The sequence below is a fragment of the Telmatherina bonti genome (genome assembly GCF_933228915.1).
Source record: "Telmatherina bonti genome assembly, chromosome: 6".
Classification (NCBI taxonomy): Eukaryota; Metazoa; Chordata; class Actinopteri; order Atheriniformes; family Telmatherinidae; genus Telmatherina; species Telmatherina bonti.
In genome coordinates, this window is record NC_136624.1 from 13,593,425 (window position 1) to 13,614,665 (window position 21,241).

General features: G+C 40.1%; 1 protein-coding gene across 1 annotated transcript in view; it reads left to right on the forward strand.

Annotated features, from left to right (window-relative positions):
- Nucleotides 1-6,167: 6,167 nt before the first annotated feature.
- pcbp4 (poly(rC) binding protein 4) overlaps nucleotides 6,168-21,241 on the forward strand; it is an 85,059-nt gene continuing 69,985 nt past the window's right edge. Inside the window, exons 1-3 of the mRNA XM_079242617.1 lie at nucleotides 6,168-6,380; nucleotides 7,621-7,644; nucleotides 12,067-12,099. Of these exons, the coding sequence (XP_079098743.1) occupies nucleotides 6,246-6,380; nucleotides 7,621-7,644; nucleotides 12,067-12,099 (192 nt within the window). The 5' untranslated portion in view covers nucleotides 6,168-6,245. The remainder of the gene's footprint in view (nucleotides 6,381-7,620; nucleotides 7,645-12,066; nucleotides 12,100-21,241) is intronic.

Here is a 21,241-nt window from a genome sequence, read left to right on the forward strand (position 1 = left end):
GATGAACCTAATTAGCTGTCAGACATTCATCCAGCTGTTTCTGATTTATCACAATTACATTTCCAGGCTTCTGCTGACCCTCTTCTAACCTTATGGAGAGCTCGTGTTTTCTATGAAATGGGAAAATGCCACAGTTTAAACATCTGATGGCTGTGTTGTTGTTTATCCTCCCTAAAACATGGCTGGGTGAAGTTTACAAATCATTATGTTCTCATTTGGTTTAGAGTTCACACAGCATCCCAAGACTGTTTGGAATTGAGACTGTACATAAAGTTTATTTTTTATTTATTTTTTTTTACTTTTAAAGTTGTCACGGTGATATAGCTTTTAAGACTTTAACCCAGACGTGTCCAAAGTCGGTTGTCAAGGGCTGCTGTCCTGCAGGTTTTTTATGTATTCCTACACACCAGACACAGATTAAATGGAACTAACAGCCTATAAAGGTCTCCAAAATGACTCATTATTTAAGTCTGCTGTGTTGGAGCAGGGATGCTTGGAATACTTGCAGGATTGTGGCCCTCCACTGGAGCTGGACACCTCGGTATCAACCAAACGTTGCCTTAATATAACTTTGACCTTCCCTCATTGCTTCAGGTGGTGAAAACCAGACAAAAAGGTTGTTTGGATATGTTTCCAAAATGATAGCTTCTCAGATGGTGGTTCTGTGGCATTTATCACATGGAACTGAGCAGAAAATGGAGATTTAAAACAAAACGTGACCAAGGATGGAAATACAGCCTGAGAAATACGGTGACAAATGATTTTTCAGGTTGTTGCTATGATAACTGAGTCCCAGCTCTGTCTGAAAACTAGTAAATATATTTTTCATCAGAGCTGACCTCATGCATGGCTGATCCAACACTTATTCCCTCAAGTCCATTTGTACAAGGACAAGTCCACGGCGTGTTACTGCTGGCTATGTGTGTGTGTTCTGTCATATATGAACCCAAGGGGGGGATGGGCAGGCAGGATTTTACTGCATGCTGAAGCATCTGAAAGAGCTTCAATAATTCATATGTTCAGTATTTGCATCTCTCCCACCCTCTTTCCCACACACACACAGACACACACACACACACACACAGGTCGCAGAGAAAAACCAAATAGATCTTTTCAAATGCATGCAGTCATGCAGCCAAACACATGCACACACTCCAGTGCGCACACATATCCCACCTTACCGACACACTGCACAAGAATGCACACGATTTCCATAGAGTGACTGAAAGTCAATGCCGACTCTTCCGTCCCACTTTTCATCTTTTTGTTTCTCTGCAGCTCGTCATGATTTTAATGTTCCTGAGGTGGAATTTCTTTGGTTAAAGCTACATCATTTTGTGTATATGTGTGTATATGTGTGTCTCTGGGAGTTGCGTCGTCATGAGAGGCTGCTTGTCTAGTGTGCCAGACAGCCTGCATCGCATTTGTGACCTACTTTGGTTGAGAATGTGTATTTTTCATGAGGCTGGGAGATGCTAACGCTCTCAGCGCAAAGTTTTCATGCAAACATTTCTCACACACGTACAGATGTTTCGATGTGAAGCAGCGCCCATTCACACACACCTACTTATTTATCTGTATCACCTTATTGTTGCCAAGGATCTTGGTTGGCATAGTGACAGATGCCTGAAGGAGGGATCTCCAGACAGCGCGCGCAGAAACATGAAACCACACAGATGCTGAAGCTTATTCAGAAACAGATCAAAGTGTGACACAGATATGTACATACACCCCAACAAAGACACACAAGACAGAGTGAAAGCGCCTCGTTAGCATGCGGAAAAGGCTGCTCTTCGGTTCTGTTTTGTCTGGTTTATGTAAAAAGAGGTACTTAAGTGCCATCTCGGCTGAGTGGCGTTTCCACGGCCCCCCCGAAGCTTTTGAAACAGAGCTGCCAATTAATTTTTAAATAACAGCGCTGACTTGTTGACTAGCTTCTGACACTTGAGAAATAATGTTAATTTCCACACCTCGCATGGAGCTGGAATCAGCTCGCCGCCGCGCCGCTGCTCAGGATGTTGGATCAATGTAGCGCCTTGTAGGCACTGTGGTGCTCTCCTACAAAGAGAATTTTTAACTGGAGAATGCATGAGGTGCACACTCATGAGGACTCTCAGCGCTGGGCTCTGACAGAATAAGTGTTATTAAAAGCAGAATGACTGGCATCAGAGGGAAGGCAAGGTCATCTTAACACCAATCCCTTTCCAGTTTTAAATAGATTTCTAACCATCATCCCAGCAAAGCCATTGCAGGTAAGGTCAGCTTCACAGCTCATGTGTTGATTTTCACTACAGCTGCTGTGCTGATTGACCAGAGTGTCCATGCTGGCATCAAAGCAGCCCCGGAAATTACTCAGCACCATTTGTGGGTCATTATTTTCACCTGGCATCAAAAATAATAGATCTTTTCCTGCAGTTTCCATTGAGAGAAAATTAAAAATCTAAATATCATTAGCTGTTGTAATGGTGATACACAAAGAGCTGAACATGGCAGAAGCGGCTCATTTTAGCTTGTTACAGGGAGACCAAAGGAGTGACCATCCAACACACCAACATGGGGGCAGTGACATTATCCACATGGGGACAGAATTACTTTTAGAGTTTAATTAAATTCAGCTTTATTTATACATCACCAGTTCACAACTTAATCACAGGGCAGTTTAACAAATATGGTCAATTCAATATAATCCAATTAAAACGTAAGCATTATAAGACCCTCATTAGTCCAAGTTACTGTGTTCTATAAAACCAGTTCATGAAATAAAAGAAAACTAACGCAATGCATATATTTCTTCTTGGTTAAATCCTCATGAAGTGCGCGAACAGACAGTGGAGAGGAAAAACTCCCTTTCATCAGAACCAGAACCAGGAAGGATGGCCATCTGTATTGACCAGCTGGGGATGGAGTGGACAGGAAATGGAAATGGAAATGAGTCAACGATCACTCTTGTGAATATAACTCTAACCAAGACGAGAAGAGAAAGTTTATTTTGTTTGACCCTCGGTTGCAGGAAGGTTTTATCAGTGGCCTTTGTGTGTTGAGTTTGCATGTTGTCCCTGTGTATGCATGGGTTCTCTCTGAATACTCTGGCTTCCTCCCACCATCCAAACATGTGCATGTTAGGTTAATTGATCATTCTAAATTCTCCCGATAAAGGTGACCGTGCCTGGTTGTTTGTCTCTGTGTTGCCCTGTGATGGACTGGCGACCTGTAAAGGGTGTACCCTGCCTCTCGCCCAATGAATGCTGGGATAGGCTCCAGCTCCCTGCAGCCCTAAATTGGACTACGTGGTTCAGAAAATAATGAATATTGTTTACATTTCATTTGTAGTTTTGTTGTCTAGACTCCCCAGAAGCTCTGTGTAGGGGCTCACATACATCGCATATATCAATGTGCAAAGGTTTTTCAACAAAATTCATATTTGTATAATCCCACTGCTTCTTATAACTATGCTAAAAAATGTTAAAACATTTGTATACATCTGCCTTTTATGTAATATAATAAGATTACAAACACTGAATATCAGAAAAATTGAATCATTCAGACAGATAAGCCAACCAGATGAAGTCTGTGCATCAGCCATGTGGGGTTTGTTCTTATTAAGTAGTAATAAACTTTGCTTAAGATGTTGTTTAAATATATTCAGTGAGGCTAGTTCTTTTATAGCGCTGTCAATCTCATTCCAGATCTCCAGGCTCTCGCACGCTACACTGAAGCTAGAAGACTTCAGCTCAGGCATCTTCCCATGTAGAAATGATTTCCCACTAGTGTTATAGTCCTGGGAAGGAGACGTCACTGGAATGAGCTGACAGAGTCTAGAATTGAATTATAAACTACACTATACATAATGCAAGAATTTTGAAGTATGTTGCCTCCAGTGAGCTTCACAAGCTTGAAAGTCTAAAAAAAAAAAAAAAAAAAAAGAGAGAGAGAGAGAGAATCAGAGGGAGCGTTACAATTTGCTCATGTGTGATAGCTGATCAAATAACTGGTAATAAAAATGAGTAACCCAAGCAAACGACATGAAACAAACTGACCTACAAATGACACACAAGGAGAAACGTAAGTAGTGGCTGATTAGCCCAAACAGAGAACGACAAAGGGGATGACATACAAAAAACTACCAAATTAAACAAAAGAAAACCCAAATTCCTGGTTCTGCAGCTATGCCATGTGTGAGGATTATTATTAACATCATTATTTCAGATGTAACCCAGTGGAGCTAAACGGACTGGTATAGAGTCAAAAACAAGAACAGAAACTTCAAAGCAGTGACTGACAAGACATTATTTCTTCATCAAAAAGACACATCTAACCCTAATGACTCTTTCTCTCCAAAGCACTCCTCTCAAGATCTGTACACCACTGTCGTAAGAATGGGTGTTATAAGAATGGATTTGTCAAGAAGTGGCACTTTTATACTCCCTGATCTCTCATCCAGAACATAACCTGCTCCGTTAGCCGTTTAGCATAAGTTACCGTTTAGAAGTGAAGCAGCATTGTAGGACAGAAACCCAGTTCATCCTCAAGTTAGCTTGATAAGAAGAAATCCAGCTTCCAGTACAGGCTTCTGCAGGGAAAGACAAGAAAAACACTACAATAATGATGGCGTAGCATTGTTTAAAACATGGTTCTTGGATTAGGTTATGGTTAGATTTATAGGGTAAGACATTCTACTGTAATAGTCAAGGAAGGCGTCAGCAGAGAGCAATGCTAACACGACCTTAATTGAAATGCTACACGCATCTACGAACATTACAGCAAATAGTTTGTACCACTTCAAAAATATTAAAAGTTATAAACTTTTCATTTCGAACTGACTTTGGTTCATGCAACGATATTGACCACATCAGCCTGCTGTGCCAGTTTATTTGGAGGGTTATTCAAACAATCAATAGGACGACTTCAACTCATTCAAGATGCAGCAGACAGACTTTTACACCAATACAGAAATTTTAAATTAGTCCAGTCCACTTCTACTACAAGACTATGAATAACGAAGAAGTACATCTCTGGCTTGCTCACTCTGTTGAGCCCAACCGGGTCTCTCAGGTCTGTCAGTTCCCAATATGAAATCCAAGCTGCCTTCAGTTCCTATGATCCACGTCTGTGGTGACCATTACAGCTGTGTCGGCATTCCAAACAGACAGTTCTTATTCTGCGATATTATATATACATACTTTATTCTTAATATGCTCTGTAATGTATACCTCTAGTACACTGTTTGCAGTGTACTAGAGGTACTACCAGTACTTGCAGTTTGGGGAGAGGCAAGGGCCTTGCTCAGGGTCCTACAGTGGTTTGCCTCTATTACCAAACCAGGAACTTGAACCTGGGTCCTCCAGACCAAAATCCACCTTTATAAACACAAGGCTACCCCCACAAGTTGTGTTCATATTTAACATCTAAACTTCAGTTTTAAAACTGATGAACTTTCCTTACATGGAAAGGTTTTACCCATACATAAAACTGAGCAACTTCCCTTTAATCCCTTCAGAATCCCTTCAGACTGTGTGTCTCTGGATTGCATCTGTGTGTGAAGTGTGCAGTTTTCTCCTTGGCTGTTAGGATTTTGCCATGTAACACACTCTCCAACCATTTCAATGCTGACTTTCCAAATATCAAAAGTTGCCATCTTTGTTTTTCTCTCTTTCCAGACTAAATTATCCACAGTCATATGACTGAAAATTATTATTAGGATTATTAAAACAGTCAATGAATGAAACCATTGTTCCCAACTTAAAACCACCATCAGTTCAAAAATGAATCATCTGAAACACGATGATGGAGTAATTCTGTAAAGTGTGATTGAAATCAACAGGAAGCATTCACTGAGATATTTGGCTCATAACAAGATTTTGATTGATCTGATGATAGATATTCATCATCAGATGAGCAGGGAAACCACACGCAGGTTTCCCTTTCTGATATTTAGATATGATCTGTTATCAGCTGAGCTCTTGTTGATTTTACCTTCATCAGGTCTAATTAAAGCTGTTCGTAATCAGATAACAGGTTTCAAACCTATTTCTGTTCCTCTTGTTGACACAGAACAGAAACAGGAGTGAGGGTGAATCCCACTCCTGCCTCCAGTCTCACGAGTCCAGTTCGAGCAGACCCAGAACCCGCCATCTACTCATCCCTCCGACAGCTCCAGAGCTCTCCAAGGGATCCTCACCGGCTTCTCCAAAGGGTTCTCTGTGGTGTTCTGGACAGCTCCTTACGGCTCGGGGCCTTGGACCTTCATGCGTCTCCCAGCGACAGAGTCCACTCACACCTCCACCCACCACACCAACACTTCTACCATGAGCTGTGAAAAAGAGTTTGGAGATGGTGCCATGGGGGTCACGCTCACGCTGCGCCTCCTCATGCACGGAAAGGTGAGAAAGAGCAGGAACATCAAGCAGTGCTTGATTTAAAGCTCCTAGTTTTCAGCATTTACCTTGAATAAAAGAAATCTGAAGAAATGAATAAATGATTTTAGATCAGAAAACGGGATCAGACAGATTATATACCAGTTTGGATCTGAATATAATAAATTAAAGTGCTTCATGAATATTTTCTTAACTTCCATCTAATATAAAATACATCAACTTTAATATCAGAATTGTCACAGCAGTGAATTAGTTTTTGTTTTTTTGCTTTTTCAAATTTCTTAATAATGTAAAAGCTACCATTATTATATCACTGTCCACTTTATCAGCTCCACCTTACTAGTGCTGCGTTAGACCCCCCTTTTCCTTCAGAACTGCTTTAATGCTTGGTGTCATAGAGTAAACAAAATGTGGAAAACATTCCTCAGGGATTTTACTCCATATTGACATGATAGCATCACACAGTTGCTGCAGATTAGTTGGCTGCACATCCCTGAGAATCTTCCATTCCACCACATCCTAAAAATGTTGTAATGGACCAAGATCTGGTCACTGTGGAGGCCCCTCGAGTACAGTGAACGGAAGTGAACTGAACTAAAGAAACCAGTTGCAGATGATTTGCACTGTGTGGCATGATGCATGACGCTGCTGGTTACCATCCAAAGATGCTATGCTGTGTTCATAAAGAGATGGACATGGTCAGAAATAATACTTTGGTGGTTCAACCATGGCTGGTACTAAGGCAAGGCAATTTATTGCATAGTACATTTCAAGTAAAAGACAATTCCACTGTGGATGGAAATCCCAACAACCATGCTGCATTTAAAATCTCCTAGATCCTCTCTTCCTCATCTACATCCACAACTGATGCTCAGTTTGAACTTCAGCAAGTCGTCTTGAACATGTCTATCGATCTGATTAAATGCACTGACTTCCTGCCATGTGATTGGCTGATTAACAGGATATTGGATACCAACAGGAAATAGCACAGGTGAACTTGATAAAGTGAAAAGAGTATTTCAATTTTGTACATTTTATTAGAAAATATCATTCTGATCAATATATTCTAAATTATGTTAATGATCTGGATTTAAAGGCTTCTCATCAGCAGTCGCTTTTTTAATTGATTTTGTTTTTTTAAGACGTCATCAACACACAGTCTGAGTTTGAAGTTTTTTCTCATACAAAAGATTCATTGTTGTGTGATTGATTCACGTTTCCTCTTTGTGGTTTTTGTTTTTTCCAGGAAGTCGGAAGCATTATTGGAAAGGTGAGTTCTTTTGCCTCTTTGACTGCATGTGTCATGGTAACCCTGGTCATGCGAGGAGCGTAGCTGTTCATGGCATGCAAAAGAAAAAATGTGAAGAAAACTCTCCATGTCAGGCAATTTAAGTGTTCGTTCTACCAGAATAGATTTTACTGGAGATGTGACTTTACTGCCTTAACACTGGAACAAATGATGGCATCTGTGCTAAATTGATTAAATGGAACATTACATTTGTAATAACTCCTCTTTAAACTAATCAAATCTGAGGCATCTTCTTCCTTTGGCTCTTTCTAAAACTGCATGCAGCTCAAGTTAACATTCGATGTGATCCTCCTCTGACAGCATCCAGCTGCCATGAAATGTGCATTAAAAGTGTGTAAAATTTCCAGTCAAGCCATGTCATCTAGATCTGTGCTCTCTGAGGAGCAGATTTCAGGGCTGGGAGCCAGGTATGGTAAAAAAAATATTATTTTTCCAAATATTACAGCAGAATGAAGTGTGATAATGACTTCTGCCACTGCAAATGTTAACAAATCTACCGTATGGGTTGATTTTCTTCACTATATATGTAGATTTACCCTGAATGTGTAACATAATCTGTGACATAAAGATGACTTAAAGGTTTCATTACCGTGCAGCAGAGCTGTAGTTGGGTTGTGTCAGTCTGTATTTGCAAAGTAGGAGCTGCTCTCCAGGGCTTCTTGCAGCTTTAAAGCGGCCTGTCAGGCACAGAGCAGAACTGATGCACACTAAGGACATCCTATCAGACTTAAACAAGTCGGCGTGACAGCCAGATAAGTCTTCCACAGCTCCAACCAGTTGGAAAAGAGAAACAAACATAATACTTGCAGTTCATTTCTGTTGTTTTTTATTGCTGGGACTTTGTCTCTGAGACGTTTACTTGTTAGACAGATTTCTTTTTCTCACTCGCAGACACTCCGACCTGTTTTCAGCCCAAAGCGCCAAGAGGATGCTCCAGGGCGTCCCAGTGGCTGTTGATTAGTAGGCGCCAAGCGTCACTGATTCATGTTACTCACCTGGATATTTTGAACATTTTACACTATATCTATTGGACAGAACATGAGAAAAACCAGGATCAGAGGTGAATTCAGCTTGTTCAGACTTGTAGTGGAAATTCAAAGGTTTCTGTATCCTCACAAGTCAGAGAAGGTCCACCAGGTTACCCATCAGTTGGCCCTCACTTTCTGTGTTCATTTGCTGTGTTGAAGTGCTCAGAGATGCTGTTCTGCTTCAGAGCCAGTGTCTACAGTCATCCCTACGGTTCCTGTCTCCAATCCAGGAAACCGGTGCTATCATGGCATCCAGAATATTCTATGACACTGAAAATATGTCCATGATTTTATCTTATCAAGGATTGTTTAGAAAGAGGCTCGTTTTAGTTTGCTTCATAACTGGGGTCTTGGTTCACTTGCAGGTGAACCTTGTTGGGGTTTGCCTACAACGTGAAAGCTAATGGACCATCCAGTGAATCAAAGACAGGAAGTGAATGACATAGAACGCATCATCGAGCATCATGTTAGACGTCTCAGTACCTTCAACTACCCATAGTGGACAGATTCTAAAACAGAAATTTCTGAACTGCATTGCCCATTCCTGGTCAATCAATGAGCAAGGTTTTTGTTCGTTCTCTTTTTCTTTTTGGTCAGTGATCATTTCAGACAACATCACTCCTACTGAGCAGTTGATCTTAATATGTTATGTTGTCCAAGGGATTTTGTCCACTTGAGTAAAAAACCAGTAAAATGAAGTAAGATGCAGTATTTATTTAAATTTCCTGCCCAGTGGAACCAATCCCACCGTTTAGCCTTGTGTTAATGTGCCCATCAATTCCTCCAGTTGAGCCTGAACTCTACAACCAGAGTTCTGACTGGCATGACCGAGATTAATCAGGATTTTCCAGTGTAAAATTTCCTTTTTGAATTTAAAGTTCAATGTTTTCTCCCATAAAAATTTAGAGAACAGTGCAAAATTTTAATTACTAACAAATTACAAACAATTACCCTGAATTGGTCACTCCGAAATTTGTGAAAAACTAGCAATGCAAATTCAACCAGTCCTCCTGAATTCTGCATGTTTTTGCAATTTTGTCTGATCACATAAATTTAAAAGGAGGTTTAACCAATTAAAGCACTACTCCACATTACCTGATATATCATAATGCATCATCAATTTTACTTCATGTTCCTGATTGTGGTCATGCATGAAGACTGTGCTGCCCAAATCACCACCACACCAAGGACCGACCACTACATTTCCCAGAGTTCTGTATGAAAGTGGAAGTAAACTGTTTTGTAGCACTGCAACAAACAAAAGTCATCAACTGCCAGCCTTTTTTTTCCCCAACAAAACTCCCCCAGGAAATGTCTGAGAGAAAAAAACCATGACAGAGGTTGAGCAAACAGATCTAATGATTATCATTAAAGAATATAAATATTCACAAAAGAAAAAAAATATGCTGTAAAATCCTCAAGGTGCTGGAGTTAGCCTCAACATATACATATATATATATATATATATATATATATATATATATATATATATATATATATATATATATATATATATATAGGACTAGAAATCCAGAATGAAAGGCAGAACATTTCCACTATGTTTCCACCTACAGGCATGATTCAGGACAGTTTAGTGTGGTTTGGACTCTGTTCATATCCACATCCAATTACCATTACCTGGCAGTTGGGATATATGCTGGAAAGTTATAGATGCATCAGCTGCACAGTGGCGTGATATTATAATGCCGTCCTTGATTCATAAAGTGTCATCAGCAACACTGAAAATAAAGGCTAAGGATGACGGACATCCAGCAGTTTCCCTTCTTTTTTCTTGGCATGGAGCTTTAAACAACCAAAACATCCATTAATAAAACATGGAGCTGTTCCAACTATGTTCGTTTTCTGAGTTGGATGGGAAGTGATGATTCTTTCAATAAATCAGTTAATTGCATTTTGCCAATCTTCACCTTTCTGGCTTGGACTGGTAAGACTGGACATCAGTGGACATGTCCCAGAATAGCAGGTCAGATTGCAAATATCTTCTCACCTTTTGCTTGTGGAAATGCAAAAAATTCTGGCCCTCAGGTCTCTTTTTGGGACCAGCTCCTGCTTTTTGTTGGTGACACAAAAACTCTGTTAGGTTGGGTTGAGTTAAGTTGAGTTAAGACCAAGCAGGTCTTATAGGAATGTCACCACTATATTTAAAAGATCCAGTATAGCATCTCAGCATGAACATAAATGTGAAGTTCAAGCGGTCAGAGTTTATTACAGTAAGAAATGCTGTAAATTCCATTGGTTCTTTTGGTAAGGGAGGTTACTGTCTCTCTGGAACATTATTCATGTTCTTAGACGGTTCTAAAGTTGAATAATGTCTGAACTGGCGCTAGTACCAGTTTAGACCTGGTCCAACAAATCAGCACCAATAGACTGACCAAATAATTGCTTGTTGATAGGCTTCAAATGGAGGCCAGCAAGTTCCCATGGTGCAGATGATGCATTAAATCAGGGATCTTCAGTTCTGGTCCTCAGGGCCCAGAGTCCAGCAGGTTTACCAAGTGTTCCTTTTTTTTCTTATAATTTTTTTTTCATGTAACCTTCATTTAACCAGGTAAAATCAGTTGAGAACAACTTCTTAATTACAAGGATCCTGCTGGAACACACCAGACTCAGACTCAGACAAGCTCTGCATATGTCTGCTAAATACTCATTGATTTGAAACAAGTGTGTTGCAGCTGGGGTACATGGAAAACCTGCAGGACTCAAGTCTTCGAGGACCTGGATCCCTGTTTTACACTCCAAAACATCAACGAGACTCCCAACAGTGGCTGATTCTCAGGTCGAAGTTTGATGTGACGCCCCTGTTCTGACTTTGTTAACTTGTTTCACGAGCAAAACAACCAAATGACATTCCTGAGAGGAACACAGTGTCAAGTATGATCGAAAGCTTGTGTGACTGAGTTCAAACATCAGCTGGAAACCCTGAAATCTCTCTTTAGGCAGCATCAGGCATCTGAATTTGATTCAGGTGGCCATTTTGCGTTTTTGGTTGACGGAAAAGCCAACAGTCCATTGGGTTCTGGATCACCTGTGGGGGTTCTACTATCCATGCTGAGATGCCTGGTAGAAAAGCAGCGAAGGAGAGACAATCATCATCTGAATTTCCTACAATATCGTTTCACACCCTATGAAACCTGATTACCAGTTGTAAAATAGGAACACAATTACACATATAACCCACACACACGAACATGCCATTATAAAACCTAATCCTCATTCTGAACATCATAAATTAATACGTCATTGTAATACTTATTCTTTGTTACCTCTGTAGCATTTTTCGAGCTTCCAAGAAGATTGTTTCAAACTCTGTTTTGTGTCTGTTGTCTTTCCACAGAAAGGAGAAACCGTGAAGAGAATACGTGAAGAGGTAAGACTCCACCACCCGCCATCCACACTCTTCTTCTCTCCTGTTAATCCATAGCACGACTTCAAATGCAGCTCACATGCATCTCAATAACGGCAGCATGCTCTGAAAGAAGCACGGCTCAGAGATAATCTATGAAGAGGTGACGAGTTTGAACCGTGGGAACATCGGGGTATTTAGCCGTTTAATCGCCTTTTAATCAGCAAAAAACTTCTGTTTGCAATGATCACCGAGACTACAGCGACATGTCACTTTTCCATCTGTTTTCAGAATGCAGCAGACATCTGAAGGCTTACTCATGGTGGCGTTTGCACATTCAGCTTTTCTCTGCAAACAGAAGCATTTAAAATGGCTGTGAAACTTGGAGCTGTATGTGTGTCACTCCCTGTGGAATAGCTGTCCTCTCTGACTTCCTGTCGTGTTAAGAAAAAGTAGTGGATGCGAATGCAAATAAAGCGGCACACAAAACGGTGAGGACAAAGTAGAAAAGAGAGGTACGAATAAAACAGCCTTTAAATGGAAAAGTATTACTGTCTTTATCAGGAAATAATGTCTGCGTAAAAGCATATAAGGCAGAAAAATAAACAATTTCTTGATCCGAAGGAATCATTCGTCTAAGTCTCGATCAGGATGAAGGAGTGTTGGTGTAATCAGAGGAGGGAGCACAACTCTGGGAATATTAGCTATATCTGTGTGACCTGAGCAGCTTTGCTCAAACAGCAGGGTTTGATCCGACTCCCCGTTCGGTTTCTGTTGAGCAGAGCGAAGAGTTTGGTCAGGGACTTGGACTCCACTGGTGCTGCCTTTCGTCATGGATTCTGTTTAGATTTTTTATGGGCAGAAACTCTGAGTGCAGCCAAGGAGCGGGAGGTGTCTGGTTCAGTAGGTTCGGGATCACGTCGCTGTTTTTAGAGGGTGATGTGTTTTATTGGCTTCTTCAAGCTGTGGCCAGCTGTCAGGATGAGCATATATACATATATATATATATATACATATATATATATATATATATATATATATATATATATATATATATATATATATATATATATATATATGTATATGTAGCTCTATCACTCGTTTCTCATTTTATAAGACTCTTAGCATAGAATATTGGGACTTAATATCCCCCGCTCTCAAAGTTGTTTAAAATTTGCTAGATTGTCAGGACATCTCTTGCTCTCGGATCATTGTTCATTTATTTATTTTATTTATTTTTGGATTTCGGTTCTGGCTTTCAGCTGGTCTGCTTCAAAACCTTAAAAGGATGCTATTATGGTATTTCAAGTTTTCTGAGCTTTCTACAGTGTTACAGTGTTGAATCCTCATCAGACATGTGAACGGCACTGTTTTTTATCACCTAAACGCATGTTTGAGTTTGAGTTTGAGTTCCAGGACGCTCTCCATTCAGTTTCCGTGGCGACGAAAAACGCGTCGTTTTAGAGAGTGTTTTCGACTTGGAAATCCTTGTGACGTCCCGGGGAATAAGGTTCGGTGATTGGTTACCTTCTACTGGTTAACAAGGGCATGTACAAATACACCAGGCGGGTGGAAAACGTCGGATAAAGTTATTTCCAACGATGGCTGGTGAGTTTACCAAAGAGAGACATCCTGCTGCAGTCGTTGCTGTGGGTTGCTGTTTTCCACTTCGTTTTCAGGCTCTGATTCAGGTTCCAACATGTAGGGCTGTATGCTATGTGTTGACATTGTATTTTGTTTTTTTATTGAGTTCATATTAGCCTAATCCTTCTGTTTACGAGATGTTACAATGACGGCGAAAGCAGGTGCGGTGCGCGCTCCCGATGTAGTGCAGTGGCGGGAGGCGGGGCTTAATGTGGAAGAGTCTCAATCCACTCGTTTTGCCCGCAGGCTGATCTGACAGCCTACGGAGAGGGTCGGTCTGAAGTAAATAAAGCCATTTGTGACAATAACTCCATCAATCCCAGCCCTTCTGGTCTCAGAAATAAAAATAAATTAGCCTGAAATGCACATAATAATCTTCTTCTGGTGAAGCTTTTTTGTTGATGTGAACGTCTTTTAGAATTGATTGTCATTGTGAAAGATTATACTCCTCTTTAGCTCCAGCATTCTCACAATAATCTAAAGGTTTCAGGGGAAAAGTGAGTGGTATTTGGAAATGTTCAGAAATTCAATTTGAATAACACCTCAGTTTCAGTTGAAATAAAGCAACCCCACAGCATGATCCCACCACCGCCATGCTTCACAGTGGGAATGCTGTTGTTTTGGAATTGTTGCCTAAAAGTTCAACCTTAGTATCATCACAGCTGAAAATATTTTTCCGCATGATTTTGGGAGACGTGACATTGAAATTTTTTATTATTTTTATTTGTTTTAGTTGGCCCTGTAGCCAAGTTTGGATATTTTTACGTCCATCTCCAACCCTACCCAGTAGTCTAGACACATGGACAATACGGGATATTGGTAGCATGTAGAGCAACTTCCAGTTTTTCCAGCAGTCCCTCACTGTTGCTGTAGGTAGTTTGGAGCTTCCCTGAGTACTTTTATTTCCTCTTTTCATCAGTGTTCTTTGCACAGTCTCTTTTGTTCCAGAGTTTCACCTGTTTTCCCTTCTTGTCCTTAACGTGCTCCATGGTAAAAATGTCTTGGTACTTTTCTCCTGACTGATACCTTTGAACAATGGTTAATGGCTTGTTCATGCAGCCACCTTATTACACAACATACACAACATGTTGAAGGGGATGATTTTCCCCTCTAACAGGTTCATTTGTTTTTTAGTTTAAGTGTTCAGGTTAAAGGTCACATTAAAAACAAGAACTCTTTGGTGATACTTAACTTTTCTGCTGAGTGTTCACCCTTTAAAGGACATTGATGGGGTTTTGAAATGCATGATTTGAGTCTCCAAAGCTTACATGGTTTCAAAAATCTCTTTCTGTCACATTTTGATGTCAGCCTTGTAATGTGTTATTGTCTTGTAGTCCACAACCATCTCAATTTCACAACCACTGAAATCCTCCGAGTCGTTTGCTTGAGCAGATAGTCTGTTTACTTCTCCCAGCAAGACATTTGTTTGCAATCAGGCCTGAGCTGCAGCTGTGTGAATACTTAAACATGCAGATCGATAACCTCAAATGGTCTGCATTCATGTTGGTGAAAGCAGAAATCAGACTCATCAGCGGCTTGCTAAGCGTTGCAGACCTGATGTGAATACTGGAGTTTTCTCTAAATGAGCAAAGCTGCAGAGACTTCCAGAGAACAGCTACTGTATAGTCCAGATTTTTCATCCAGCAGGAAAACGAATGTTCAAGAGACTCAGGAGTGCAAACAAGAACGTTTGTGTGAGCATTTATTGTAAAATGGTTTTTACATAGTACTCAGGAAAAATACAAATTATTATGTTGCACAAGCTGACTGAAGAAAAAGCAGCGTGTCAGAGCGCCAGAAGCATGAAGCAGAGAGAAATCTGTGAGAAATGACTCAAATCAGGTCACATAACACTCTGTTTCAGTGAGGAAACAACATTTCTGTGTTTTAATCTAAATTTACTCAGTTTAGTTCTCTGCTTGTCTGGAATAATGTGAAATAATAACCACCCAAATTTCCTCAGGAGGAAAAAATGAGTTTGGAAATGAGGATCCTCGGAAAAAGAGGTTGAGGATGATTGTACATGAATGAAACGCAGAGAGAGAAACAGGAATCCTTGTTTTCTTTATTGTGTCCAAAAAACTTAAATGGTTCAGATTCAGATTCTTTATCATTGTATCATTGTCATTGTACAATATAAGAGAACGTAAAACGCAGAAAGACTTAAAGCGCAGACTTCTTAAATACTAAATGAATACTAAACAATGTAAAGAGTTCAAATATGCATACTCAACACACTTGCATACCCCCACACATAATAATAACAATACATTTTATATTTAATGCACTTAATAATAAGAAAACTCAAAGTGCTTCATACTAAAAGGTAGAAACAATAAAATTGAAATGAAATAACAAAACACAAAATGAAATGGAACACGAGGATAAAAGTGAATATTGAGTTTTATATTGCTTAATTCATAGTAAAAACAGGGTTTAAAACCATACCAATGAGAAAGTAATCCAAAAATTCTGATCAAAAGGAATGTCTAAAGTATCTTTAATACCTTAAGGGTATCAGGGAGAGCATCAACGGCAAAACATAATAAAATATAAGAAGGGATGGAAGACACGGTGGAACACATGCTAAATCTGCCCAGCTTCTCTTACAGTAAATAACCTGTCATTCATCTTCAGGTTTTAGAAGTTATATTGGTATTCAGAGTTAAGAGGAGCTTTCTCAACATCATACCCTGTCTGGACTGAAGGTTTCTAATATGCTGTGTTTAAGCTCAGGATCAGTAGACTGAGAAGCAGCTCACCACAGATACAGAACTGAGTTAATGAAGAACTTGAGGCTCCATTCGGCAAGCGCCCCATCAAAAGGTAGAGACTGGTCGAGCCTATAAGGATGAGGGGAAACACTAAACCTGTTCTCAGGAGAAAGGGAACAATGGTTGCTACATACAGTAGCTGCAGCTTAACTGGGCTTGTATCACACCCACAAAATTAAGAGAGCTGTCAGTGGAAACAATGGAAAAGACTCTAAAACACCTTGAGGGAAGTAATTCATCCCAGACTGTGGGAAAAATAAAAATGGTTGTTCTCAGCAATGTGTTACAATTTGGAGCGAGAACAAACAAAATGGGAAAAATGTAAAAAGGAAACATGCAGGTTAAACAAGGAAGATGTCAAAAACTTTAAATCAACATCAGTGGGAGTTTAAAAACTCTGAATAAGCCCATCTTCCAGGAGACCACCAGATAAAGAGGCAAATAAAATACTGTTTTTGTCGCTATGCTTCAGTCTGACAGCGTAACACACACACACACACACACACACACACACACACACAGGGAGCATGAATATTTAAACAGATATTTACCTCTCAAGGACAAACACTGAATACATCTTCCCCTCATTACTCTTCTTTATTCTCAAACCTGCTGCCTGAGTCCTTCACTCATTGTTTATCCATGCTGACTGATCCAACACACACACACACACACACACACACACACACAGCATGTAAGAAGTTGCTTTTCAAAAAGCCGTCGATGGCCTTAATGTCAGGTTAGTCTCTCCCTAATAAAGCAGAGTAATCCGACTGAATGACACCGCTGTCCATCCTTCCTGCGCTCCAAATGAAGAGTAATGAAGACACCCGGCCCACGCTGAAATGGCAAGACATCACACCGCTGCGCTCATTAGGGCAACACAAGGAGGACAGAGGGCTGATGGAGAGGAGATGGATGGGGATGGGGGTGAGACTGGATAGATTCTGAGTACAATGAGGGCCCAGATTCAGACTAACAGAAGCCAATAAATATAACCCAATTAGTTGGAGAAAGACGATGCAAAGAGCTGCTCTGGTGGGATGATGAAATGTTCATAATACAAATACAAACCCCACGAAATGCTGCTTTTATTTTCAAATGAAATAAATATGTAAGTTAGTTCCTTTAGAGTCCAAGCGAACTGTTTTCAGCATCTGCACAAACTTCACTGCACATAGAAAAGATAAATGAATCTAGAATGTGCTGCAGAAACGTAGTCAGTGGTGGGCGGATCGGGTCATGCCTCCATTGTGTTCCAACAGCTTCTGTTAATGACAAACCCTTAAAGCTCCATGAAGAATTTTTAAGCAAAATTGAATGCAGAAGCACAACTCTTAGATAAAGAGAACACAATCATGCAGGATTTTTTTCAGGAAAACCTCAGTTGTCAGATTATGAGGCCGGATTGATGTAAGGTGAATTTATCAGTATTTAAACCATGGACAGTCAGAATTCTAAAGTCATCTTACGTACATTATTTTTATATTTACGCACACATATTTTGGCAAGTTAAATCACTGTCATATCACATTGTTATGGACACCACCATGGCAACGCAACAATCAACTGGTTAAGATTAGCTGACTTTAAACAGGTGACTGAGAGAAATGCGCTGTTTTCCATTAAAGGAAAAGAAACATCATCTTTCATCAAGACCAAGACAAAATAGTTCCTATACTTAAGCATATTTTGCAAGTTTTGTAAAAAAAGAAATAAACACTTGTGGGATAAATAGAGTCTCGAACACCACGCCACAGTGCAATAAAACCATGTAATACACAGATCTGAGTTGTTTAAACCTTAAATTTAGCACCACAAAGACCAACCAGAACTTATTAATAATAATACTTTATAAAAATAACACAGAGATAAACATTAATCGAGCCTTTTCTGATCTGCATATCATCTTCTCAAGTCTTGGCTCTCAGGAGAAAAATGTTGGCATTGAAACAAACACAACAGAAACTAGTTACATATTTACATCTTTTCCTCCGGCTGTCGCTATTCATAATTGTTTATGCTAGTATTAATCACCCACTATCACAAAGCCAACTCCACAGGTTGTTGGTGCCACTCTACATGAAAAGATCTTCTTGGCTCTAGTCCAGCTATAGAGGACCAATAGTTGGTTCTTTTCAGTAAAACATACAGGTCTAAGTGGTTCGAGTTTTTCTTTCTTGAAACATTTTGAAAAAATAAACAGTCCTCATTGGACATCCTTGTTCTGGGTCAAAGTTTTATCAGGAGGTGGTGTCATGATAATTCCAGAGTCAAAGTAGAGGTTCCTTACCATCATAACAGTGATAACAATTTTTTTAATTATAAAAATGTGATAAATATTGGTGTTATCATGGTCCACTCATTGTGGATTTGTCAGAGTTCCTGAGGAAACGGAACATTTTGAAACTAATTTATAAACCTCCTGGACAGAATATAAATGTCTGGAAAACTTTGCACTGTTCCATGTCTTTTGGTGAAAAAATCATGGCAATATACATTATCAATCAAAGACATGAGTAAGAGTGCGCAGTAGACAGTGGTGGTCTGTATACCCATTATATATTTTGACTTAATCCCAAACTGCCCTCACACTAACCGTCCTTTTGCATCTTCTCAAACAGGTTCTGGTATATTTATAAGTCCCATCCTGAACCGGTACAGTGGGCTAGTGGACTGTTCAGCGAGTCTGCTATGCGCCACACTGGATGGATTTTTTAGATGGTTTGATCGCAAAACAGAACAGGAAATAGCCTTAAGATATTAGTTCTGAATGTGTCCTGAATGAAAACTACAAAAGGTTTAGGAAGATAGAACAAAACAGTAAGACTTACTCTATGCTGTGGTTTGATTTGATGTAAGTACAATCAGCAGCATTCATGTTTTTATTAGATATGGTATTTGAAAGATTTGTGGAATCCATTAGAAATCGTTTAAGTATAATGGAACTCCTGTCATTGTCATGGTCACTGAATTTATAATGTTTCAGGAACAGCTGAGATAAAAGAGCCAGCTGGTGCGGCTCTGAAAGTAACATGATGTCAGTTTCACCAAGTCAGTTCAAACAAGTTCAAACTTGTAAAAAGAAAAAAGTTAAAACCTAGTAAGATGTCTTACGATGACATTCCAATATTAGGATAACATATGTGGATCACGCACAAGAAGACAACCAAAAAGTACAATTCTGCAAAACATGAATGGTGGTAGGTATCTGTCATGTCACGAGTTCATCTGTGTCGCCATTAACTTAGTGTGTAAAAAGGAAGTTAGCAAGTTATATAATCTCAGTGACATTCTCCCGATTTGTGCGTTTTGCAGCCTGTTCTACAACACTACCGCCATACACATGTCCATTCCCATGGCGACAAGTGCTTTTCTTTTGGAGGGAAAAAGGCATCCCATTCCTGCCCATGATCTATATACCCCCCACCCCCAACCCCACTCTTCCTCCCACTCCAATTAAAGGTCCATCACACCTGTGAGTGTGACTTCGCTAAGAGTGACACTCTGTAGCAAAGCAGTAGCATTTAGGGGGCGGTTTGGGATTAGGCCATTGTTTTTATTTCCTTCTCTTTTTGTTCCTTTCCCTGGTGGCACATCAGCTATATGGCACAGCACTGCTCTCATTGTTTCCAGTGGTATTGCTCTGTTTGCTTTAAATGGCCACACATGCACAAAAGGCTGATTTAGCTTAGGAGGAAGACCAGTCATTTACCAAACGGAAGGTCAGTCAGGCTTCCCTGGACTACATCAGTAAGTGTTCTTGGGCAAGACCAACAACCCCTGCTTTGTGTATGAGGGTATTAGTTTGTTGTGTGAATGTGTGAATGTGACATACAGTGTTAAACACTTTGAGTAATCAACATGGCTGGAAAAGTTTTATACAAATTTTGCCATTCTTAGGAAACCCTGGAAACAGATGAAATTACTTGCATAAATTACACAAAAGATGTCCATCCCCAGCATAGAGCTTGAATGGATTTTCACTCTGAGCCCCTCTTGGACGACCAATCGTTCCTCCCTATCTCCATGGGAGAGTCCTGACACCCTGATGAGGAAACTTGTCTCCTGCTTCATGTCTTCCTCTTCCTCTTCTTGTTGGACTTGAATGTACTACTTGAGACAGGGTCTCATTCCTGACCTGGACCATGAAGACTGTGCTCTCTGATTTGAAGATGCTGATCCTCCAGTTGCTGAAAGTCCTGGCCTGATGAAACAGCCAGGACCAGGATCTTCTGTAAGAGCAGAGACTTGGGGTGCCTTAGCCCAGTGTCTGAGATCTGCTGTCCTGCAACTTTTAGATACATCCCGTCTCCCACACACCTGAACCAAATGAAAGGCTTGTCACCAGGCCTCTGCAGAGCTGGATTACACAGATGAAGAAATAAACAATTTGAGTCATGTGTGCTGGAGAATGGATGAATCTAAAAGTTGCAGAAAGGACTTAAACACTGGACTTGAATTTGTGTGTGATGACTCTATATCAGGGTTGGGCAACTCAAGGGCCGCAGCAAGTTTCCCTGCTGCTACCCATTGACTCAAATCAATGGTAATTTGAAGACTTGTGCAGAGGTTGATGGCAAGCTCTTTATAAATTAAGTCTGATGTGTGTCTGGTGTGTTGCAGCAGGGAAACTTTTAACACTTGCAGGACTGCGGGCCTTGAGGACTGGGGTTGCCCACTCCTGCTCAATATAAGAATGGGGAAAACAATACTGTGCGGAGATTTATTCTGTATATACTTTTTCT